The 24,480-nt window shown below is 49.7% G+C and overlaps 2 protein-coding genes across 6 annotated transcripts; both read right to left on the bottom strand.

Annotated features, from left to right (window-relative positions):
* Nucleotides 1-1,157: 1,157 nt before the first annotated feature.
* CLEC4G (C-type lectin domain family 4 member G) lies at nucleotides 1,158-16,739 on the bottom strand. Of its 4 annotated transcripts, XM_054464621.2 has the most exons (11): nucleotides 16,625-16,739; nucleotides 6,035-6,173; nucleotides 4,275-4,349; nucleotides 3,888-3,998; nucleotides 3,506-3,559; nucleotides 3,253-3,315; nucleotides 2,978-3,082; nucleotides 2,556-2,645; nucleotides 2,221-2,369; nucleotides 2,023-2,138; nucleotides 1,158-1,709 (listed from the first exon to the last, which is right to left on the bottom strand). In XM_054464621.2, exons 3-11 carry the CDS (start codon nucleotides 4,327-4,329, stop codon nucleotides 1,571-1,573), a joined length of 882 nt encoding a protein of 293 aa, XP_054320596.1. In that variant the 5' UTR covers nucleotides 4,330-4,349; nucleotides 6,035-6,173; nucleotides 16,625-16,739; the 3' UTR covers nucleotides 1,158-1,570. The 4 variants fall into 4 exon arrangements, with proteins under 4 accessions (XP_054320596.1, XP_054320594.1, XP_054320592.1 ...); XM_054464619.2 differs by lacking the exons at nucleotides 6,035-6,173; nucleotides 16,625-16,739 and having other exon boundaries at nucleotides 4,316-4,616; XM_054464617.2 differs by lacking the exons at nucleotides 6,035-6,173; nucleotides 16,625-16,739 and having other exon boundaries at nucleotides 2,221-2,645; nucleotides 4,316-4,616.
* LOC129020371 (CD209 antigen-like protein 2) lies at nucleotides 14,176-19,426 on the bottom strand. 2 transcript variants are annotated; one of them, XM_054464627.2, is made up of 7 exons: nucleotides 19,278-19,426; nucleotides 19,073-19,159; nucleotides 18,470-18,553; nucleotides 18,037-18,123; nucleotides 17,459-17,610; nucleotides 16,625-16,737; nucleotides 14,176-15,262 (listed from the first exon to the last, which is right to left on the bottom strand). In XM_054464627.2, exons 1-7 carry the CDS (start codon nucleotides 19,321-19,323, stop codon nucleotides 15,061-15,063), a joined length of 771 nt encoding a protein of 256 aa, XP_054320602.1. In that variant the 5' UTR covers nucleotides 19,324-19,426; the 3' UTR covers nucleotides 14,176-15,060. The 2 variants fall into 2 exon arrangements, with proteins under 2 accessions (XP_054320602.1, XP_054320603.1); XM_054464628.2 differs by lacking the exon at nucleotides 19,073-19,159 and having other exon boundaries at nucleotides 19,278-19,423.
* Between the last annotated feature and the right edge of the window lie 5,054 nt (nucleotides 19,427-24,480).

A 24,480-nucleotide genomic window follows, 5' to 3' on the forward strand; every position in this document is an offset into this window, starting at 1 on the left:
AGATTTCCACCTGGCCAGGGAATGTGATAGTGTTCTTCTATTTCCTGCTCAGTTGATGCTGTTATACAGTCCAGCAGCCTGGGGGCTCCCAGCAGCCTGTAGTTCTAGACTCAGTTCTGCACAGAACTAAAAGCTGCCAACCTGTCACTCCCCTGTTGAACCTGTCTCCATGGGAAGTTCTTGGAGAGCCCCTAACTCTCCGAGATGGAAGTAAGAAACTGGGAGTGTAGGGTGAATTCAGATCAAAAGTCCCTCGTTGAGAAAGCCAGGTTCTATGTAACATACACTGCCGTGTGAATTTAGCAATCTGTGTACCTTCTTCCAACCTCGTAGCCTTCCTTTTTTTTTTTTTGACACGGTGTCAATGCATTGCCCAGAATGGAGAACAGTGACTCTATCAACAGGCATGATCATAGCTCACTGCAGTCTCAAACTCCTAGGCTTAAGCAATTCTCCCACCTTAGCCTCCTGAGTAGCTGGGACTACAAGCTTGCACCACCACACCCACTCTCCAGGCCTTTTTCTTCCTGGGCCTTCTGCCTCCCAAGTCCTACCTTCCCAGCTTCATCTACTCAAAATTCCATTGTCCCTTGGAAAATCCACCTTCTCTGGAATGTATTTCCTGACCGACCCATCCAATAGTCACAGACCCTAGATGCATGGAGCAGAAAGGACCTGCTCATTCCATCAGGGTACCCTGTCCCCCACCTGCCTCAAGGGCTTGTCTCAGGATGCCCATAATCTCCACGATGAGGTGACAGTCTTCTCAAAGACTGCAGTATCTCAGGACAGTCCCTCTCCCCAAAGACAAAGGTGGCCCCTCCAAATGCTTCAGATGTCCTCTCCACGCATTCATCCATTAAATTAATGGTCACTTTGTTCCTGTGCCCAGCTAGACCAGAATGCAGAGGTCCCAAGGGAAAGGACTGCGTCTGACCCATTTCTGTGTCCCCAGCACCCTCTGAGCCAAGCCCCATGCCAGGTACTGAGGAAGTAATGGTGTAGAGTGGGAAACTGCCCCTACCTTCAAGCCCTCCTGGACCAGTGCAAGTTACCCACCAAAGGCCAAGAGGTCACTGAGAGAGTCCAGGGGTCACTCGTATGGATTAAACTAGGACATCCAGGATAAAGCATAGAAGATCTCACCAGAGCCAGGATCCTGGATTCGTTTCTCAAATATTTATTGATGCTTCCTCAGGCTGCAAAAACAGCTTCCAGTTTGGTGGAAAATGCGAGAAAACCAAACAGCTCCAGTCCTCAGTCACCTAACCTTGGTTAGGGAGAGAAGTGGAGGCATATCACGGGGATGGAGGAGCAGGGATTTTGGAGCTAGTGGAGGTTAGGTTGGGTCTGCGTGAGTGGAGTTAGGATGAGGTTGGCATGGAGGTCCCAGAGCCCAGGCACTGGACTGGACAGGGCTATCTATGTTGGGCCGAGTGTTTCTGAGACTCAGTAGTGGTGGATGAGGAAGAAAGAACTCTTTTGCAATCAGCTCCAGGAGCCCGGGAGGAGAGCAGCCCCCAGGGTACCACGTGCTGCAGTGGGAGCGGCTCCGGGGCACTGGGCGGGGTCAACAGTTGCGCCTTTTCTCACAGATCCAGCCGTCCTTCTCGCTGTCACACGGTGCGTCGTTCCACAGCCCCGTGTGCAGCATCATGACACAGTTCTCGCGCCCCCAAGCGTCATTGGGCTCTCCCTGGTTCCAGTGGCTACAGTGGTTGAGTGGGGGTGTTGCTGGGAATCTAGACGGAGGATGAACTCGGGGTCCCGCCTTCCTCTCCAGGCTGTAGCCTGTTTATTGCTTGGGTCTACTCTAGACACCCCAACTGTCTAACCTGAGTATACACCTGGTATATAACTTTTTAAAGCCCAGAATTTAACCTGAGGACAGTTCCTGGGTCCAGCCTGCCCATCCCTAAGCATGGAGCCCCAGCCGAGGGGTCCCTGAGATCTAGCCAAAGCATGTCCTCTAGAGCCTAACCTGTCTCCCTCCCCAGGTCTCACCAGGAGCCTTTCCCTCACCTGAAGCTGAGAGAGACTCCGTCCACCCACTGGTAGCCCTGAACCTTGCCCAGATGGCGCACAGCCCTCAGGCCCAGCCAGTAACCACGGCCACGCGTGTTCCGAGTGAGGAAGCCCTAGAAAGGAGGGGACATCTGAGCCCGCAGAGTCCGCCCCGCCCCGCCCCACCGCCTGACCACGCCCCCTCCCCCTGCGCACCTGCTCATCCAGGCCCCCAACGATCACCAGGTGCGCGCTGGCATCCGCGCAGTGACCCTGAGCCGCCGCCCACGTCGTCTTTGGCACAGAGAAAAAGTAGCAGGAGCCCTCGAAGGACAGCCACGACGTGGGGCACGGCTCGCAGGAGTCTGCGGGGTGGCGAGGGTCAGAGAGGTCGCGTGCTTCCAGAGGGAACGCACCGAGAGGATGCAGTGGGTAGGGGTTCGGCCCCGCGGGCTCAGGGGTGGAGACACAGAACCAGGCCAAGGTCCAGGAGGGACAGGGTCCACTTACGCCCTCACAGCCCGCCCCCAACCCCCCCCCGTCTCCCTCACTGTTCTGGAGCCTCACGGCCTCCAGCGCCCGAAACAGCTCAGTGCGGACGTCCTCACGGTCCCTGCCGGCTTCAGCCAAGCCCTGGGTCACTGCGGGGTCAAGGGAGCGGGGATTATGGCTGGGGTCAGGGCCAGGACCAGGGTCAGGGCCAGGACCAGGGTCATGACTAGCTAAAGGTCAGGACACCTGTCTGTGGTCATTGTACCCTCGGTGCCAGCGTGCAGGACGGCACAGGGTCAAGGGCGGTTACAACTGGGCAGGGTCTGGGTGTGGCTGGCGCTAGGAGTGGCAGTCAAGGTCAGAGTGCAGTGTCAGGGTCAGGACGGGGTGCATGATCGGGGTCGGGGGTCAGCACTCAGAACCGGGTCGGGGTCGGGGGACGCGGCCAGGGCTCAGGGCTGGGGTCGCGTCGGGCCCTCACCGCGCTCACGCAGTTCCTGCAGGGCGCTCTCCTGCTCCATCAGCTTCGCCTGCGCCTCCCCAAGCTCCGCGCGCGTGGTCTGCAGCTGCGCCTGCGTCCCCGAGCCTGGGAGCCGCGGGGTGAGAGGGGCGAGGGCGGCGAGGATGGGGCGGGACTTCGGAGACCAGCCCGCCCCTCACCACCCGCCGCAGGCCTCGGCCCCGGCCCCGGCCCGCCTCCCATCGCGGCCGCAAGACCCCGTCCCTGCGCCGATAGCCTGGGCCGCGCCCCCTCACAGCAGCTGTGGCAGTCTCCGACCTCCTCCTTCAGGGCACCCAGCGCCGCCGTCTGCTTCGAGGCTGGAACGACCCCCGCCCCAAAATGCATGCCCCTCGGGTCATTTGGGAGGACTCAGGGGACCTCTTTCCCCACCCCGGGGCCAGCCTCAGGGACCATAGGGTCCCCAAGCACTCGAGACTCCATCTCCAGGGTCTCAGACGCTCCCGCCCCGCACGCCCCGGGGGCCCAGGCGCCCTGCTCTGCACGCACCGTTTGTCCTCAGCAGGTCCTGGCCGTCAAGCAGCGCCGCGCGCTCCGTGGAGGCTGCGGAGAGAGGCTCCTGCAGGCGAGGCCGGGGACTCGGGAATCCTCCCCTCGCCCGGGGGGAGGGTGCAGGGTCCCCCAACTCGGGACCATGGAGCGGGCGGGCAGGCATACAGCTCACACGATGTGCACACACGCCGATAGGAGACAAACGCGCGGGGACTTGCACACATATGCGCGTGAGTGCACACGGCCCAAAGATGTACACACACTCTGCTCACACTCAGACGCGAACAGGACGCCAGGATGCAGCTGGTGCGCCGTGCAGTGGGGGTTTTGTGTCCCCAGGGGAGCCGGACGCAACGCCTCTCCATCGAGAGTCACTCACCACTGGACAATAGGATACTCAGAATCACAGCCCAGAGGACTGTGGCGACCAGGACAGCCAGAGCCAAGAAGAGGGGTCTCCTGCTCCAGTGCACCCAGCGTCCCCAGGGCCCTGGCATAACAATGACGGCATGCTGGGTCCCCCAGGACTGAGCCCTGGAGGCCTGAGTTCCTCCCAGGAAACTGAGATTCAGAGAAGTTAAGTAACTTGCCTATGGTCACACAGCTTCTAAGTGGCAGAGTTGGAATTAGACCCTGGTCCAACTGGCTCTATGGCCTGTGGTGTCTCTCCTGCACCCACAACCCTGGCCTGTCTCAACCCTTCCCTCCCCTCCCCCATCAAACCCCAGACACTGGGGCAGGAATGGGGCAGTGTCCTTGCTCATACCTCCGGGGACCTCCTCGGAGCTGCCGCCCCACTTGCTGTACCTGGTGGTGTCCATGGCAGTGCAGGCACCCCGTCCTGGGCAGAGATACAAATTTCACCCCTGTTCTCACTGGACCTACGTACTCCCTTCCTTCCTTCCCATTTTCTTGGCCTTAATTCCTGGCAATGGGAACCCGTGGACCAATCACAGGATTCGGCCCTTTCAAGGCTGGGCTGGGCTGGGCTGGGCTGGAGTGAGGCGAGGTGGTTCCAGCCTCCTGGTTCTGGCCACTGCAGCTCCATCCCCAGGCTGGTGCTGGAGGCTTCTCTTTGGAGCTTAGTCCCCATCTCTTATGGGCCTGGGGCTGGGTTTTATCCCGAGAGGGACACACTGAACCCGACCAAATTGTAACCCCTGCTGGCTCCTGAGAATGCCCCCTCGGGCATAGCCCCCCAGGCCAGTTCAAGTCCCTTCTCAACTCCCCTGCAGATGCCTGCAGAGGCTGGGTTTGAACCTGACCTTGATCCAGTCCCTCTGGACCAGAAGGGAACAAACAGGTTTGTTAGGGAGGTAGCCGGCTGAGCTGCAGGTCTCTACCACTGTGTGGGTTCTAGGTAGCTTCTAGAAGCCTTAGTTTTCCCCACTGTAAAGGAGATAGAGATGGGCCTCTCTCACAAAGATGCTATGATAAAGAAACAAGACAGTCTCGCTGGCTCACGCCTGTAATCCCAGCACTTTGGGAGGCCGATGTGGAAGGATCGCTGAGCCCAGGAGTTCCAGACCAGACCAGCCTGGGCAACATAACAAGACCTTCATTTCTACAAAAAAAAAAATATATATATATATATATATATGAAAAAGAAAACAAAAATTGAAAAAATAAAAAAAGGAAGAAAATGAGGTTATACATGTCTACCTAGCACCATTTCAGGCACATCAAAAACGCTCAGTGTTCATGCATTCTTTCAACAAACACTGAGCACTTGCCATATGCCAGGCATTGATCTTGGAACTGGGGCCACATCAGAGAATAAAATAAGCAAATTCCTCTCTTCTTGGAGCTAATATTCTAGAAGTGTGGGGAGACAGACTCCATAGTCAATGTAATAAACATAATTGAAAACATAAGTTGTACAGCATAGTAGTTCTCAGCTAGGGGCAATTATGCCCACCAGGGGACATTTGGCTATGTCTGCAGACACTTTTGGTTGTCACAGAATGTGTGTGTGTGTGTGTGAGTGTGTGTGTGTGTGTGTGTGCGCGCGCTCCAGGCATCTAGTGGGTAGAGGCCAGGGATGCTGCTCAAAGCCCTATAATGCACAGGGCATCTCCCGTAGCAAAGAATGATCTGACTCCTAATGTCCATACTGCAAAAGGTGGGAACCGTAGTATACTCTATTCAAAAGGCATAAATGCTATGAAAAAAAATTAAGGGAAGAAAAAGTCCAGTAGGATAAGTGCTTGGCAGGACTGGGATGGGCACTAGGCAGTGGGCAGTGGCCAGGGTGGCCAGGGCCAGCCTCACTGACAAGGTGAAATGTTGAGCACTTAATAGAATGTTCCAGCCCCTCTTGTAGATATGTAAACACATTCCATCTTCTTGAGCCTCTCAAAAACCCTTATCCATTTTTTCATTTCAAAATTTTATTTGAGCCGAGGCGCGGTGGCTCAGCTCTGCAATTTCAACGCCTTGGGGAGCCAAGGCAGGGGGATCGCAAGACCAGCCTGGGCAATGTAGCAAGACCCCATCTTTACAAAATTAAAAAAAAATTTTAATTACCTGGGCATGGTGGTGTGTATCAGTAGTCCCAGCTACTCAGGAGGCTGAGGCTGGAGGATCGCTTGAGCCCAGGAGTTTGAGGCTGCAGTGAGCTGCGATTGTGCCTGCTGCACTCCAGCCTGGGTGACAGAGTGAGACCCTGTCTCAACAATAAATAAATAAATAAATAAATTGTACTTGTTGTCTATTTTCCCCCTCTTCTTCCAGGAATGAAAGGCATTCACAATAAAATGGAATTAAAAAACAAGATGATTTTGTAAAGGAAACATGGAAGGGAAAGGAAGGTGAAGAAAAAAACACACATCTAAAAAGACAAGCCTTGTACACAAAACTCAGACCAGGGTGTCAGGCTTCATACCAACATCTCCTGGTTTTGTTGAGGCAGGGAATAGGGTCAGACACCCAGCAATGTGCAACTGACTCTCCGGAGTAATATTTTGGGGGTGGGGTGGGAGAGGGGGATGTGTAGAATTAAGTCCTCATGAAAGTTTCCATAAATGCAGTAGCAATTGGCTGACACTGAGCAGAGAGTAGATGGCTTCCTGGCTCAGGGAGTGGAAATGAAACCCCGCAAGAATTGCACAACCTCTGTCCAAGGCAACCATCAGAATGTGTTCTGGGGAAAGGATTTACATGGAAGTGTTTCATCAGCCCTTATGGAGGAGATAGAATTAGTTCATTTGGGAAATCGGAGGGGGTTTTCTGGAAGAGATAGCATGAGACGTGTGGCTTCGAGGACATGTGTATTGTGGACAGAGAAAAGAAGGACACACCAGGCACAGGGCACAGCCAAGGCAAAGGCAAGGGGGCAGGAAAGTGGCGCTTAGCTGGATACACCTGTGGCTGAAGCTGCCTTGGCGAGCCAGGGTGGAGCTGCCCAGCTTAGCGAGGAAGCCAGAAGGCTGCCCATCAATGTCCCGTGCCCAGACCTCGCTGTGGGGTAACTGAGAGGGGAAGAGAGGTCCTAGAAGGAGGCAGCAGACCTCCACTATCTACCCCGGCCTAAGACAGGGAAGGGAGGCCTGTTTCTCGGGTGGGCAGGGAACATGTAACCAGGCAATTTGAAGCAATTTGATGAGTCTGGGAAGTATAGGAGACTGTGAGGACCACTGGAGACACTGGCTGAGCCGGGAGGGCTTCCTGGAGGAGGTGATGCCTGGGGAAGGAGTCAGAATTATTCCAGAGGAGATGGATACATTAAAGAATGGCCCCAACATGGTATCAGCACATGCAAAGATTGGGAGAGTAAGGGAACAGGACTTGTTGGAGAAGCTGAGACTAATTCAGGGGCAGTCATCTGGGGCTAGGGTATCAGCTGGGTTCACATCATACAAGGACCTGAAGAGCAGGGACAAGAGGTTTGGGCGAATGTGGGAAGAAGGTGAAATTCACAGGATTCAGCTCCAAGGCCATGACCACTCTGGTTTCCATTCTCTGCAGAGATGAGAGGGTTGCTGTAACCAGGGAAGCCAGCCCACTGCAAAGGGCATATGGTGTATTGGTTGTCGCTCTGAATTTTGGCTTTGCTTTTATTTTTTATTATAAAGTATGCAAAGAGGTATGCAGGAAAAAATGAAAACGCTTATGTCTTCCATTCAGCTTTATCAAGTTTTGATATCTTCACATATTTCAGATCTTCTTTAAAATCATCATGTAACAAATAACAAAATGTAACAAATAACATCACATAACAAACATAATAACATAACAAATAACATCACATAACAAATAACATAACATCATCACATAACAAATCATAGCAAATAGAGTGGAGGTCTCTTGTACCCCACCCTCCTCTTATTCCCCTCCCCAAGGCCACTGCCCTCCCAAACTTGGTGTTTATCCTATCTTAAAATGCTTTAATTACACATCTTTCAATGGTGAATATATTCGGCTGTTTTGCACATCTGGGAGCTTTATTAAAATGTCATCACATGGTCTATATCCTTCCGGAACTTGTTTTTGTCCTTTCCACATTACAATTATGAGATATGTCTATTCAACATTCATTCTGCATTTAAAATGAAGATAAGCACAAAAAATAAATGCTTAGTAAACACAGAACAGGATAAAGCTTCCTTAATTTGAGCAGTGGCAATTTCCAGGATCTTACAGAAATGCCTTCCTTAATAGTGAAACATGAGAACCATTTTTGGTAAGATCCAGAACAAATTCAAAATGTCCACGGTGTAGTGGATTGAACAGTGTCCCCCAAAAGCAATGCTGGGGCTAACTGTGGTGGCTTACACCTGTAATCCCAGCACTAGGCTGGAGAAGCGCTTGAGGCCAGGAGTTGGAGACTAACCTGGACAACACAAGAAGATCCCATCTCTAAAAAAAATTTAGCTGGGTGTGGTGGCACATGTTTGTAGTCCCAGCTACTCAGGAGGCTGAGGCAGGGCAATCTCATGTCACTACACTCCAGCCTGGGCAACAGAGCGAGATCCTCTTTTTTTTTTTTTTTTTTTGAGACAGGGTCTCACTCTGTTTGCCCAGTGGCAGAATCACAGCTCACTGCAGCCTTGACCTCCAGGGCTCGAGTGATCCTCTTGCCTGAGCCTTCCAAGTAGCTGAGACTGCAGGGGAGCACCACCATGCCCAACTCTTTCTTTCCTTCCTTCTTCCCTCCCTCCCTCCCTCTCTCTCTTTCTTTCTTTCTTTTTCTTTTTCTTTCTCTCTCTCTCATTCTCTCTTTCTTTTCTTTCCTTCTTTCTTTCTTTCTCTGTCTTTCTTCTTTCTTTCTTTCTTTTTCCTTCCTTCCTTCCTTCTCTCTCTTTTTTTTTTTTTTTTTGACAGAGTTTTGTTCTTGTTGCCCAGGCTGGAGTGCAGTGGTGCAATCTTGGCTCACTGCAACCTCCGCCTCCTGAGTTCAAGCAATTGTCCTGCTTCAGCCTCCCAAGTAGCTGGGGTTACAGGCGCATGCCACCACTCCCGGCTAATTTTTTGAATTTAGTACAGATGGGGTTTCACCATGTTGGCCAGGCTGGTCTGGAACTCCTCATCTCAGGTGATCCCCCCACCTCGACCTCCCAAAGTGCTGGGATTACAGACGTGAGCTACGGCACCCAGACAGTTTTTCTATTTTTTTTTTTTTTTTGTAAAGATTCAATCTCACTTTGCTGCCCAGGCTGGTCTTGAACTCCTGGCCTCAAATAGATCCTCCTACCTCTGCCTCCCAACGTGCTGGAATTATAGGCGTGAGCTGCCTCACCCAGCCCTATCCCTAAAAAACAAAACAAAGCAAAATGAGGGGAGAGAGACACAGAGGGAAGATGATGTGAAGAGGTAGGAAGGGAGAAAATCATGACAACAGAAGCAGAGATTCCAGCAATGGGGGTACAAGCCAAGGAATGCCAAAGGTTGTCGGCAACCACCAGAATCTAGAGACACGCAGGGAAGGATTCTCCCCTACGCGATTCAGAGTAAACACGGCCCTGCTGATACCTTGAGTTCAGACTTCCGGCCTTCAGGACTGTGAGAGAATAAATTTCTGTTGTTCAAAGTCCCCGCTTTGTGCTACTTTGTCATGGCAGCCCTAGCTCACTGATTCTGGCTGGATAAGGGGTAATTTCTGTGAGCCTGCTGAAACACCTTACTCAATAGTGAAATGTGAGAAGCATATTTAGTAAAATCAAGAACACAATAAAGATGCCCCTCTTGCTATTTTGTCGATACAATAAGGAAATATAAAGAATTAAGACCTGTAAATATTGGAAAGGATGAGTCAAAGCTGACAATATTTGGAAGCCGCGATCTTGCATCTAGGAAGTTCTAGGGACTTCTAGACTAATTAAAGATCTCAGCTAGGCACGGTGGCTCATGCCTGTAATCCCAGCACTTTGGGAGGCCGAGGTGGGCGGATCACGAGGTCAGGAGATAGAGACCATCCTGGCTAACACGGTGAAACCCTGTCTCTACTAAAAATACAAAAAAAAAAAAAAAAAAAAATTAGCCGGGCATGGTGGTGGGCGCCTGTAGTCCCAGCTACTCGGGAGGCTGAGGCAGGAGAATGGTGTGAACCCAGGAGGCAGAGCTTGCAGTGAGCCGAGATCGCACCACTGCACTCCAGCCTAGGCGACAGAGCGAGACTCCGTCTCAAAAAAAAAAGATCTCAGCAAGATTATTCTATAAAAGGAGCAGCTTTCTTATGTTGCAGCAAATACAGGAAGAAAGAAAACCCTCTTGGTCTTGCTATGTTGCCCAGGCTGGTCTTGAACTCCTGAGCTCAAGGGATCCTCCTGCTTCCCAAAGTGCTGGGATTATAGGCATGAGCTACCACAAGAAAAATTCTTGAACATTAAAGAATAATTATAGGAAAAGTATAGATTAAGCCCTTACATGTAGCTAAGATCTAAATAACTAAAGACACAAGGCTTGGCGCTGTGGCTCACACTTGTAATCTCAGCACTTTGGGAGGCCGAGGCAGGTGGATTGCTTGAGGTCAGGAGTTCGTGACCAGCCTGGCCAACCTGGTGAAACCCCATCTCTACTAAAAATACAAAAATTAGCTGGGCGGGCACCTGTAATCCCAGCTACTAGGGAGGCTGAGGCAGGAGAATTGCTTGAACCCGGGAGGCGGAGGTTGCAGTGAGCCGAGATCGTGCCATTGCACTCCAGCCTGGGTGACAGAATGAGACTCTGTCTCAAAAAAAAAAAAAGACACAAAATGAGTTCCCCAAAAGAACACTCAGTATTTTAAAGAGGTTAATTCTTCCAAAATTAATTTATAAATGTAATGCTGTAGTGAATTCCTATAATTCGTGTTGGACCCATGCCCATTTTGAATATGTCTCCCATGTCTCATACCGGAAGCAGGGCTTACTCACTCTGGAAACCATTTCTAGCTCACCTCCTCCCAGTTCCTCAATGGGATTGATCCAGATATCTGCTTTATCCAACCTCCCCATGGTGACCACCTGCCTGTGGGACAGCTGGACATACCCTACTGAATTAGCCCTGCAGATGACTCCCCTGACTCTGCAGTTTCTGCAGACTGTGCACAAACGTTGTAGTGACCACCTCTCAGCCACAGTGAGATCTCCTAGAACCCATGCCTGCTTGCATTAAACCCACCAAATAAATCTCCTCACCAGAAATCTGTTTGGATGAAGTCGTGAACCCCAGTGAGGGCACTGGCCCATGGATCTCTCTCTCTTCCCTCTCCCATCCCCCAAGCACTCTCTAACCGCCATGCTGTGTGTGGCCACCGGATATGCCATGTACCCTCCAGGTCCTGTAAGTAATAAAATCCTTATTTCCATTTTCTGTCTCTCTTAATAACTGAAGGGGTACCCTCCATCCAAAAGATCCTAAATTAAAACAAATGCCACCCCATAAAAATCCTAAATAGATTTTCTTTTTTCCTTGACACGGAGTCTCACCCTGTTATCCAGGCTGGAGTGCAGTGGCGTGATCTCGGCTCACTGCAACCTCTGCCTCCTGGGTTCAATTGATTCTCCTGCCTCAGCCTCCCGAGTAGCTGGGATCATAGGCGCATGCCACCACACCTGGCTAGTTTTTGTATTTTTAGTAGAGATGAGGTTTCACCATGTTGGCCAGGCTGGTCTTGAACTCCTAGCCTCAAGTGATCCACCTGCCTCAGCCTCCCAAAGTGTTGGGATTACAGGCGTGAGCCACCATGCTTGGCCTAAATAGATTTTTTGATAAGAGTTTTATTACGGTAAAATATGCATAACATAAAATCTATCACGGTAATCTTTTTTTTTTTTTTTTTTTTTTTGAGATGGAGTCTCGCTCTGTCAACCAGGCTGGAGTGCAGTGGTGCAATCTAGGCTCACTGCAACCCCCACATCCTGGGTTCAAGCGATTCTCCTGCCTCAGGCTCCCAAGTAGCTGGGATTACAGGCGTGCACCACCATGCCCGGCTAATTTTTGTATTTTTAGTAGAGACAGGGTTTCACCATGTTGGCCAGGCTGGTCTCGAACTCCTGACCTCAAGTGATCCACCTGCCTTGGCCTCCCAACATTGTAACCATTTTAAGTATATGATTCAGTGACTTCAGCACATTCACATTATTGGGCAACCATCACCACTAACTTTCTCCACCTTTTTTCACCTTTCCAAACTAAATCTCTGACCGCATTAAACACTAACTCCCCATTCCCTTCCCTTCCTAGCCCCTGATAATCACCATTCTGCTTTCTTTCGCTATGAATTTATCTGGATACCTCATATAAGAAGAACACTTGGCCTGGCCAAGTGTTTTATTTATTACAATTGATGAACTGATATTGACCTGTTATTATTACCTAGAGTCTGTAGTTTAGATGAGGGTTCACTCTTGGTGTTCTACGTTCTATGGTTTTGGACGAATGTATAATGACATATATTCACCATTACAGTATCAGACATACAGAGTAGGTTCCTAAAAATCCTCAGGCTCTGTCTGCTCACAAATAGATTTTTCAAAACTCTATTGAAGGATTGCCAAACAGATTTAAAAACAAACCTGACAAGCAGATTATCTGGAATATGATAAAGAGGTTGCAACTAAGGAGAATAACCTCTCGAGGTCAGAGAATGACAAGTGAGCCAGCTTTTGTTTTCACTGTAGAGCTTAATGTTTCAGCTCCATGTGCACAAGCGACATTCAAAAAGCAAAATAAAAGGTTTAAAGATAGAGTAATTTAAAAATCATCTAAAATATTTCACCAGAGTGGCTGAGAACATTTTGAATAAACAAGAACCATAACAGGGCAGGGCTTGGTGGCTCATCCCTATCATCTCAGCTTTTTGGGAGGCTGAGGCAGGAGGGTCTCTTGAGCCCAGGAGTTTGAGACCAGCCTGGGCAACATACTGAGACCTCGTCTCTACAAAAAATAAAAAGATCTGCCAGTTGTGATGGTGCATGCCTCTAGTCCCAGCTACATAGGAGGCTGAGGTGGGAGGATCGCTGGAGCTCGGGAAATCGAGGCTGCAGTGAACCACTGTGATCACGCAACTGCACTCCAGCCTGGGTGAAAAAGTGAGCTCGTCACACACACACACACCCCCCACACACCCACACCAAGTGCCATGCCTAGTAGTTATCAAAATATTATAATTTGGCTTGGGTTTCCTTAGATGCAGAGCTTAAGACAAGGGTTTGGATACAAGTAGTTGATCTGGGAGGAGATTCCAAGAAGCATCAGTAGAGGAAGGGGAAAGTGAAGACAGTCAAGTAGGGAAAGGAAGAAAGTCAATTCAGAGGCATCAATGAGCTTCTGACCCACATGGGTGACTGGACTCAGCTCCTCTGGGAGCCTCTGCACTCCAGGGAGATGGTACAGACAAGCTTTACAGTTCCCCTGTCTGTTGAAGGTTGACTCTAAATGAGATGGAATTTAGCCTGCAAGCTGCTTATGAAGGAGTGTCCTTGGGGTCAACACTGGTAGAAGGGAGGTGGCATTTGTAGAGTCTTTTTTTACACCAAAATATTATCTAATTCTAACACTGGCCACCTGGAGTTAGCACCACATTCCACAAGTTAAAAAGCCCGGTCCCACAGGAATAACCCTATTTCAGATCCCAGGTGCAAAGGGGGTGCCCAGGCCACCCACACTTCCGCCTGCCCAACAAAAACTGGGGGTTCTCACAACTCCTTTCAGGTCCCGTAATTTGCTAGAATGACTCACAGAACTCAGGAAAACATTTTGCTTATGTTCTTACCGAACTGAATTGGGTCTGTTTACCCATGTGCAAAGGAAAACCAAACAACAAAGCACAGATTTTGTAGAGATAAAAGTTTACTTCAAGGCAGCCAAGCAAGGAGAGAGGAGTCTGGCTCACATCTGTCTCTCTCAGCCGCGGGCTGCTGCAGATTTTACATACAGAGGGTAGTGAGGCATAACCTCATTGGATCATGTAATGAGGTGATGTGAGAGGCTTGATCTGATTGGATCATACCATGGGATGGTGTCAGAGTGCAATCTGATTGGATCATAGATCATGCCATGTGGTGTCCGCTTAATTCGGTCCCCATTTGTTGGATCGAACGCTTAGGCTCTGCCCGTGGCTGCTTGTTTGGTTCATCTGGGCATGATCAAGGTATGTAACTTGCAACCTGGGAGTCCATGGCAACTGAAAAATAACTGGCCATTTAATTACACAAAGTTGAACCAGATTGGGCTACTTCTGTGGCTATAGTGTTTACCAGTTTATTACAAAGGATACAACTTAGAAACAGCCAAATGGAAGAGATGCATAAAAGAAAGGAGGATGTGGGGGTGGAAGGGGTTGCATCGAGCCTCCATGTCCTCTCTGGGTGCCATTGGTTGACCGGGGGAATTAATTCCCTGGTGCTTCCAGCCTGCAAGATGAGCTCTGGCAACCAGTAAGTCCCCATTCAAAGGGGTTCAGGGGCTGGTAGACAGAAATTGAGCAGATGGTAGTTTGCACGGATGAGATAAAGCCTCAAGGGACGTAGCAGCTACACACAGCAATCCAAATACTCTAATCTCCAAAAGAAAGAGAGAGTAGGTTAATGGAACACACCAAGCCCACCCTCCAAAGGCATTCCACACCAGGTCACTTATAAAGCTCCAAAGATGAACCAGAAACACAAGTTCTACACCAGGAGAACTTGGAGGCATCTGAAGAAGGACAGACTGGACCCAGGCCCATGGGCATGAAGAATTTGACAGAGGCCAGGCACAGTGGCTTACGCCTGTAATCCCAGCACTTTGGGAGGCCAAGACCATCAGATCACCTGAGCTCAGGAGTTCAAGACCAGCCTGGGCAACATAACAAGACCTTGTCTCTACAAAAAGTGTAAAAATTAGTGGGGCTTGATGTGTGCCTGTGGTCCCAGCTACTCAGGAGGCTGAGGTGGGAGAACCGCTTGAGCCCAGGAGGCTGAGGCTGCAATGAGCTGTGATCATGCCACTGTACTCCAGCCTGGGTGACAGAGACCCTATCTCACAAAACAAAACAAAAATAAAGAATCTGATAGAGAATAGTCCCAGAGATTTTGTGAAGGTCCAAGGATGGAGAGAAGGAACCCTGGCTTAAAAGTGGTGAAGTTCCGTTACACTGCATGGGCAGTCGGAGATATGGAGGCTGAGGGGAGAAGCCGCCCTTCATCTCTGGAGCAGGAGGCTGCAGACTTTTTGCAGATCCAGAATTTGGCAGCACTGCATTTGTCGTCGTTCCAGCCATTGCCGTTAAATTCCACACAGTCTTCCTCCCCGATATTGTTAGGCTCTCCTCTGTTCCAATACTGCTTGAAGCTGCAAAGCCCATACGGACCGTGAGCCTCTGCCCCCACCTGCTACATGAGCTGTGTTTCTACCTTCCGAAATCTTGATGCTTTTTCTTTTGAGACGGAGTCTCGCTCTGTCACCCAGGCTGGAGTGCAGTGGTGTGATCTCGGCTCACTGCAACCTCCGCCTCCCGGATTCAAGCGATTCTCCTGCCTCAGCCTCCTGAGTAGCTGGGATTACAGGCGTGTACCACCAGGCCTGGCTAATTTTTGTACTTTTGGTAGAGACGGGGTTTCACCATGTTAGCCAGGCTGGTCTCAAACTCCTGACCTCAGGTGATCCACCTGCCTCGGCCTCCCAAAGTGCTGGGATTACAGGTGTGAGCCACCGTTCCTGGCTTCTTGATGCTTTAATATCTGGCCTGCATGTGTATGCTGGACACGTATTGCTCTGCACACCCCATAGTGTTTGAGTGACATTGCCTTGAGTTCCTGTCTCTCTTGCTGCACCCCGTCCTTGAAATAACTTCACCTATTGAGGGTGTGATTTTCAAATACAAACCAACCAATCTGGAGTCCACACCCCTAACCACCTGCCTTACTGGGCTCTTGCATTCAAACCCACTATCTTTTTTTTTTTTTTGAGACAGAGTCTCACTCTGTCACCCAGGCTGGAGTGCAGTGGCCTGATCTCGGCTCATTGCAACCTCTGCCTCCTGGGTTCACGTGATTCTCCTGCCTCAGCCCCCCAAGTAGCTGGGACTATAGGTGTGCGCCACCACGCCCGGCTACTTTTTGTATTTTTAGTAGAAACGGGGTTTCACCATGTTGGCCAGGCTGGTCTCAAACTCCTGACCTCAGGTGACCCGCCCGAGCCAAGTGTCAGACAGCTAGGGACAGAGCCTACCCCCAGAGCCTGCTGATATATGATTCATACCTGCCAATCCTAAGCCTCCTTGCCTGGCCCTGTTCCTTCCCACAGAATCTATAATGAAGGCTCTGGCTGACAGTTCCCCCCTCTCTGTCTCATGACCCACCTGGTGCTTCATCTGTTGTGATGTGTCCTCTCTTTAGGGATCTGTGTATATGAGAAGCTACTCACAATGGCAGGTGTATCCTGAGCTGGTGGCCTTACTGGACCTCAGACTTCCTATTAATACACTATATTTTAACACACCTCCCCAGTGGCAGGCTTCTCCTGCAGCTCTGCTGGTGGAATTCTAGGCATCTGCCATGCTGTCTGGAGGTGGGTATGAAGACCACCTTCCTCAACTCAGTAAAACTCCCAGATTCTTGGGTCTAGGGTGTCAGGGAGTTGGGGAGGACCCCCAGGGAAAGTTCAAGTCAGAGTTTCAGCCCCAGTGGACAGGGCGCCCCTTCTGAGATCTACCTGGATGACAGAGGTGAGCCGTCCACCCATTGCCACGTGCCTTCCTGATTTAGATCTGAAAGTCCCATCCAGGCGAAGCGGTTACTTCTGGAAGACTGCAGCTGTAGAAAGTTCTGGAGGGTAGAGGGAGGAGTCAGGAGGGAGCTCTGCTTCCCATTTTCCAGGCTCTGTCTCCCCATCTCTTGGCAGGAAGTTCTGCTTGTAGGCTAACCTTCAGCCTTCCAGTATACTAGGTCATGAGCTCCCTCGTGTCTGAGTCCCCCTCACATGTGTATCCCACAGCACATGTGTCCTGACGTGCACACACCCATGCACAGCTGGCCTCTCCTCACACACTCTTGCTAATGCTGCATGTTTATCCATTTCACATGTTCTGGGCATGTCCACACACATTTACTCGTAACTGGGCTTAATGTATTGGAGCCAGATCCAACCATTTCCTGATTGCTGGTCATGCACATCTCCTTTCAGCTCTGCACCTAGTGACATCACATCAACAGCTTGAAATCAGCCACCGTGGGAATATTTACACCAGGGAAATTGGCAAACACGACGCATCAGGACTTCTTCCCCCAGAGAGCTGGTTGTTAACCACTTGCAGCATGCCACTGGGGGTTACTTATATTTGATATTTTCCCCAGAGCTTTCACACGTGTTCAGATTTGGTTTGTATCTGCTCTAAGGGTACTTGGGACTCCCTCATTCATATCCTTCTCCTCCCATCTTTTTAAGTGGAGCAAAGCCTCTCTTTTGCAAAATCCTCTCCGAGCACCTCCTCCTCGGTTGGCCAGAAGCCATGCCCTAGGCCACAACGGGGACCCCCACCAGGTGTACCTGCTCCTCAGCACTTTTGATTATGACGAGCTGGGCCCCCACTTCTTGGCAGGCGGTGATGGAGTCGTGCCAGTTCCGCTGGGAGTTAGATATGAAGTAACAGTTTCCTTGGAAGAATGTCCATTCCCAGGGACAGGGGCGGCACAGGCGTTCTGTTGGGGGAGGCTGGTCAGGGCTGGGCTTAGATTAGGTTGCCCATATTCCTGTATCTGCCCAGCCTTCAAGGTCTTGAGAGTCAGAGCCCTCCCTTGACTGTCCACGCTGGGTGGACCATTCCCCTCACCCCTTCCCGAGACCCTCCCCCATCCCCATGAGAACCCAGGAGTCCTGGCCCCATCTCCTCCAGACTAGGAGAAGTCAGGGCTTTAGAGCGCAAAACAGAAGTCAAGAGACTGGCTTGATTGAGTGCCTACTGTGTATCCAGCCCACTGAATACCGAGTGCAATGATCGCAGTTACCCTGTGTTCTCATTTCACAGAGGAGGAAACTGAGGCTCAGAGAGGGTTAGTGACTCAAGCAAACTCACATCTCGTGGAAACCCTCCCAGGCCCAAGGACCCCTGGCATCTGGCCACTCACCCACTGCAGCCTTCAGCTGGGACAGGTCCTGGAAGATCTCCTCCTGCTTGGACTGCTCCTGCCTCTGGGAGCTGGAGTTCTTGGAACCTGGGACAAGGAAAGAAATTGAAATTATTAAACACCTGCTCTGTGCCACACCCTACACTGTGCCCCTAAAGACGTCATTTCCGAGCACCAAAATCTTGTTTAAGCCCTTTTGTGGATAAGGAAAACTGATACCCAGAGAAAGCAGCAGGAAAGGAACAGGAGAGCCTGTCCTCCTCTCCCCTGCTGTGGAGATGGGAGTGGTCATAGGGAAAGGCCTCTGGAAACCCAAAGGGACAGAAGGCCAGCTTTTAGCCCCTCGTTCCTCTTGGACCTGGCCACCCCCAGCTGTGTCTACAGCAGAAGAACCAGGCCTGGGAAGCCAGGACTCTGAGAGCCTGCTGCTGACCTTGGACAAGGATGGCCACCAGGACCCCAGTGAAGAGTGTGAAGAAGAGGAGCAGCAGCACCAGGGGCACGTGGCCCAGACACCCTGCAGGAGAAAAGATTGCTTGGTTTCGGCATCCCGGTGCCCATGCCTTGGCCTGGCCCAGGGAAAGCCTGGCCCCAGCCCCATCTCCCCACGTGGCAGGAGTCAAGGCCCCAGCCTCCACCTACCCAGGACCCAGGGGTCCAGGAACCCAGTCCTTACTTCCCAGGTCCCAGGAATGAAGGCCCCAGCCCCCACCTCCCCGGGACCCAGGAACCCAGGACCCAGCCCCCACCTCCTTAGGATGCAGGAGTCCAGGACCCTGCTCCCACCTCCCCAGGATTCAGGAGTCCAGACCCCAGCCTCCACCTCCCTAGGACCCAGGAGTCCAGGAACCAAGCTCTCACTTCCCAGGTCCCAGGAGTGAAGCCCCCAGCCCTCACCTCCCCAGGACCCAGGAACCCAGGCCCCAGCCCCTACCTCCTCACGTACCAGGAGTCCAGACCCCAGCCTCCACCTCCCTAGGACCCAGGAGTCTGGGAGGCTCTGTTCTCTCCTCCCTTCCAACTAACCCTTCTCTACCTGCTAAACTCTTGTAGCCTCGAGTCTGTCGGAATCCAAAGTTTCTCGGAAAAAAATTCATACCGCTAGTTATCAGCTCTTCCTCTTCTAAATGGATAAACATGAACTCAGAGCCTGGGCAGCCTGAGACCAGGGCTGGCCATCCCCTTCCCCACCCCAGGATCCCAGAGCACCCCAGGATCCCAGAGCCCCAGCTCAGCCTCACCCAGGAGGCCCAGCGGCTGCGCCCTTGGTTCCTTGGAGTCACTCATGTTTCCCCCACCGTCCCTCAATGTCCAGAACTTCTGGGGACCACGATGCTTATTTCCCACCCCGTGATGCTCACTCCCTAAATCTCTTCTTATTGAGGAAGAAAAACAGGAAACTGGGTAGGGACATAACACCCGAAAGGCTAGTGGGAGGGGTCAGAGCATGAGATGGCCCTGACCTTGCAGGAATTTCAAGGAGCTGGTGGGGGATGGTTTGAGGTTGACAGGGAGAAGGATTCGTCCACTCCTTCCATAGCTGAGCTGTGCGATGCTTTTAATGAAATCCAGTAAGTTCTAATGAAAAGTGACTTCGTTATGCCCCTCCACCTAGGGCAGGGATGGGCAGGCAGTACCCCTCGTTCCTAGAACCATCATCCTCCCTGACCCCTAGGCTTTGTTGCTGTGGTCTGCTAATGTCCTCATTTATGAGAATTTTTGCTGACTTTGGGAGTTGGGGCTGAATCAGAATTGTTTGTTTATTTAATGCCTATGATAGTCAAGCATTTTTCTAGTAAGTTTATAAACTCGTTCACTTGAATCTTCCTACCCTATGGTAGATCATATGATTTCCATTTTGTAGATGGGGGATACTAAAGCACAGTGAGGTTATGTAACTGGCCCAAGGTCACACAGCTGTGTGGGACATCTGGGATTTGAAACCAGATGGTCTGCCTCAATGACAGTCAAAGACAATTCACCAAAAGATGGTTAAATGGCATCAAGGAGGAAATAAAATATTCATAATGGCTTTGAATTGTTCCCAAATTCCTAAATTTGGTTCTTTCCAAATTGGAACAACCTGTGTGGCACCAGCAGGTGAATAAAAAATTAGATAGATAGATAGATAGATAGATAGATAGATAGATGATAGATAGATAAATATAGATAGATATGTATTTATATATTTTATATATATATTATCTATATTATCTATATATATTTATGTATCTATATATCTGTATCTATATCTATATATCAGAAGTCCTAGCCAGAGCAATCAGGCAAAAGAAATAAATAAAAGGTATCCACATTGGAAAAGAAGTCAAACTACCTTTCTTCACTGATGACATGATTTTATACATAAAAAACCCTGAAGATTCCACCAAAAGGCTCCTGGAACTGATAAATGGCTTCAGTAAAGTTTTAGGATACAAAATCAATGCACAAAAATCAATAGCATTTCTATATACCAATAACATTCAAGCTGACAGCCAAATCAAGAAAGCAATTTCAGCCAGGCGTGGTGGCTCATGCCTGTAATCTCAGCACTTTGGGAGGCCGAGGTGGGCAGATCACTTGAGGTTAGGAGTTTGAGACCAGCCTGGCCAACGTGGTGAAACCACATCTCTACTAAAAACACAAAAATTAGTTGGGCGTGGTGGTGCATGCCTCTAATCCCAGCTGCTCGGGAGGCTGAGGCGGGAGAATCACTTGAACCAGGGAGGTGGAAGTTGCAGTGAGCCAAGATCACGCCACTGCATTCCAGCCTGGGTGACAGAGCAAGACTCTATCTCGAGAGAAAAAAAAAAGGATACAATTCCATTTACAGTAGCCACACACACAAAAATTATCTAGGAATGCATCTAACCATGGAGATGAAGGATCTCTAAAAGGAGAACTACTAAACACTGCTGAAAGAAGTCATAGATGGCACAAACAAATGAAGAAATATTTCATGTTTGATACGGTTTGGCTCTGTGTCTCCACCCAAATCTCACCTTGAATTGAAAGCATTTATGCACCCAACAAACATATGAAAAAAAGCTCATTATCATTGGTTATTAGAGAAATGCAAATCAAAACCACAACGAGATACCATCTCACACCGGTTAGAATGGCGATCATTAAAAAGTCAGGAAACAACAGATGCTGGAGAGGATGTGGAGAAATAGGAACACTTTTACACTGTTGGTGGAAGTGTAAATTAGTTCAATCATTGTGGAAGACAGTGTGGTGATTCCTCAAGGATCTAGAACCAGAAATACCATTTGACCCAGCCATCCCATTACAGGGTATATACCCAAAGGATTATAAATCATTCTACTATAAAGACACATGCACACGTATGTTTACTGCAGCACTATTTACAATAGCAAAGACTTGGAACCAACCCGAATGCCCATCAATGACAGATTGGATAAAGAAAATGTGGCACATATACACGATGGAATACTATGCAGCCACAAAAAAGGATGAGTTCATGTCCTTTGCAGGGACATGGATGAAGCTGGAAACCATCATTCTCAGCAAACTAACACAGGAACAGAAAACCAAACACCACATGTTCTCACTCATAAGTAGGAGTTGAACAATGAGAACACATGGACACAGGGAGAGGAACGTCACACACCGGGGCCTGTTGGGGTTTGGGGGACAAGGGGAGGGACAGTATTAAGACAAATACTAATGCATGTGGGGCTTAAAACCTAGATGATGGGTTGATGGGTACAGCAAACCACCATGGCACATGTATACCTATGTAAAAAACCTGCACATTCTGCACATGTACCCCAGAACTTAAAGCAAAATAAAAAATAAATTTAAAAAAAGAAAGCAAAAGCCAGGCTTGGTGGCTCAGGCCTGTAATCCCAGCATTTTGTGAGGCTGAGGCAGGAGGATTCCTTGAGCCCAAGAGTTCCAGACCAGTCTGGGCAACACAGGGAGATCCCATCTCTACAAAGAATTTTTAAAATTACCTGACCATGGTGGTGCATGCCTGAAGTCCCAGCTACTTAGGGGGTTGAGGTGGAAGGATCACTTGGGCACAGGAGGTTGAGGCTGCAAGGAGCCCTGATTGTGTCCACTGCATTCCAGCCTGGGTGAGAGAGGGAAAAGAAACTTTCACTGCAAAAAAAAAAAAAAGAAAAAAAAGAATTGAAAGCAAGGACTCAAAGAGATATTTGTACACTCATGTTCACAGCAACGCGATTCACAAGAGCCCAAAGGTGGATGCAATCCGAGTGTCCGTTGACAGAGAAATGAATTTAAAAAATGTGATATAACCATCCAATGAAATATTATTTATCCTTTAAAAAGGAAGGACAGTGGCCAGTTGCAGTAGCTCATGTCTGTAATCCCAGCACTTTGGGAGGCCGAGACAGGTGGATCATGAGGTCAGGAGTTCAAGACCAGCCTGGCCAATATGGCGAAACCCCGTCTCTACTAAAAAAAATACAAAAATTAGTCAGGAGTGGTGGCGCACGCCTGTAGTCCCAGCTACTTGGGAGGCTGAGGCAGGAGAATCGCTTGAAACTGGGAGGCGGACATTGCAGTGAGCCGAGATCGCACCACTGCACTCCAGCCTGGGCGACAGAGTGAGACTTCATCTCAAAAAAAAAAAAAAAAAAGGGAGGACATTCTGACACATGCTACAACATGATGAACCTTGAGGAAAATATGCTAAGTGAAATAAGCCAGTCATAACAAGACAAAAGCTGTATGATTCCATTCATACGGGGTCCCTAGAGTCATCAGATTCATAGAGACAGAAAGTAGAATGGTGGGTGCCAGGGGCTGGGGAACGGGGAATGGGGAGTCAGTGTTTCCTGGGGACAGAGTTTCACTTGGGAAGATGAAAAAGTTTGCGAGATGAATGGTGGTGATGGTTGCATAACAACGTGAATCTACTTTGTAAAAGAAAAGAAAATTTCATAGGCAGGGGAAGGTGGCTCACACCTGTAATCCTAGCACTTTGGGAGGCCAAGGCGGGTGGATCACCTGAAGTCAGGAGTTTGAGACCAGCCTAGCAAATGTGGTGAAACCTTGTCTCTACGAAAAATACAAAAAAATTGCCGAGCGTGGTGGTGGGTGCCTGTGATCCCAGCTACTCAGGAGGCTGAGGCAGGAGAACTGCTTGAACCCAGGAGGCAGAGGCTGCAGGGAGCTGAGAACGCACCACTGCCCTCCAGCCTGGGCGACAGAGTGAGACTCTGTCTCAAAAAATAAAAATAAAAATAAAAATCCTTTAGGCTCCACCTGCTCCACAGATAGATTTTCAAAATTCTATTGAAGGATTTTCAAACAGATTTTAAAACAAACTTGACAAGCTCATTATTTGGAATATAATAAAGAGGTTATATGCTTTAGTTGGGAATAAATAGCAAAGCTACAAGTGGGGACAGTAACCTCTTGAGATGGGAAGATGGGGACGGAATGAGCTTTAGTTTTCACTGTAGAGATTGATACGTTTTGGTTCTGTGTGCACATGTGACTTATTCCACAAGTAAACGAAAACCTTTAAAGCTAGAGTAGTTTCAAAAATCATCCAAAAATTGTACAAGAATATCTGAGAACATTTTGATAGAGAAGAGCCACGACCAGGCAGGCCACAGCGGCTCATGCCTGTAAACTCAGCACTTGGGAGGCTGAGGCAGGAGGATGAGTTGAGCCCGGGAGTTCAAGAACAGCATGGGCAACACAGTGAGACCCAATCTCTACAAAAAATTTTTAAAAAGTAGCTAGATATGGTGATGCACACGTGTGGTCCCAGCTACTCAGGAGGCTGAGGTGGGAGGATCACTGGAGCCCATGAGGTCGAGGCTGCAGTGAGCCATGATTGCACCACTGCACTTCAGCCTGGGTGACAGAGCAAGACCTTGTCTCACACATAAAAAGAGCCATGCCTGGTAGTTATCAAAATATAAGCTTGGCTTGGGTTTCCCCTACTAAAGAGCTTGAGACAAGGATTTGGATATAAGTAGCTTATCTGGGAGGAGATTCCAAGAAGCACCAGCGGGGACGGGGAGAATGAAGAGGAGCAGGTAGGGAAAGGAAGGAACCCAATACAAAGGCACCAATGAGCTGAAAAGGGCAATTGGGTCCAATCCCCCGGAAGCCTCTGGGAGACGACATAGAACAAGCCTCACAGTTCCTCTGCCTGTTGAAGGTCAACTCTAAGTAAGATGGAATTTAGCTCGCAAGCTGTTTATGAAGGCGCGTCTTTGGGGTCAACATCAGTAGAAAGGAAGTGATGTTTGTGGGGTCTTATTTACACCAAAGAAATTCTCTAACACTAGCTTCCTGGAGTTAGCACCACATTCCACAAGTTAAAGGGCTAGGTCCCAAAAGACTGACCCCGCTTCAGATGCCAGGTGCAAAGACAGTGCACCCACACTTCTGCCAGGCTGGCAAAAAAATTGTGGCTTCCCATAAGTCCATCTC

This window comes from Pongo pygmaeus, chromosome 20, assembly GCF_028885625.2.
Source record: "Pongo pygmaeus isolate AG05252 chromosome 20, NHGRI_mPonPyg2-v2.0_pri, whole genome shotgun sequence".
In the NCBI taxonomy this organism is placed as follows: Eukaryota; Metazoa; Chordata; class Mammalia; order Primates; family Hominidae; genus Pongo; species Pongo pygmaeus.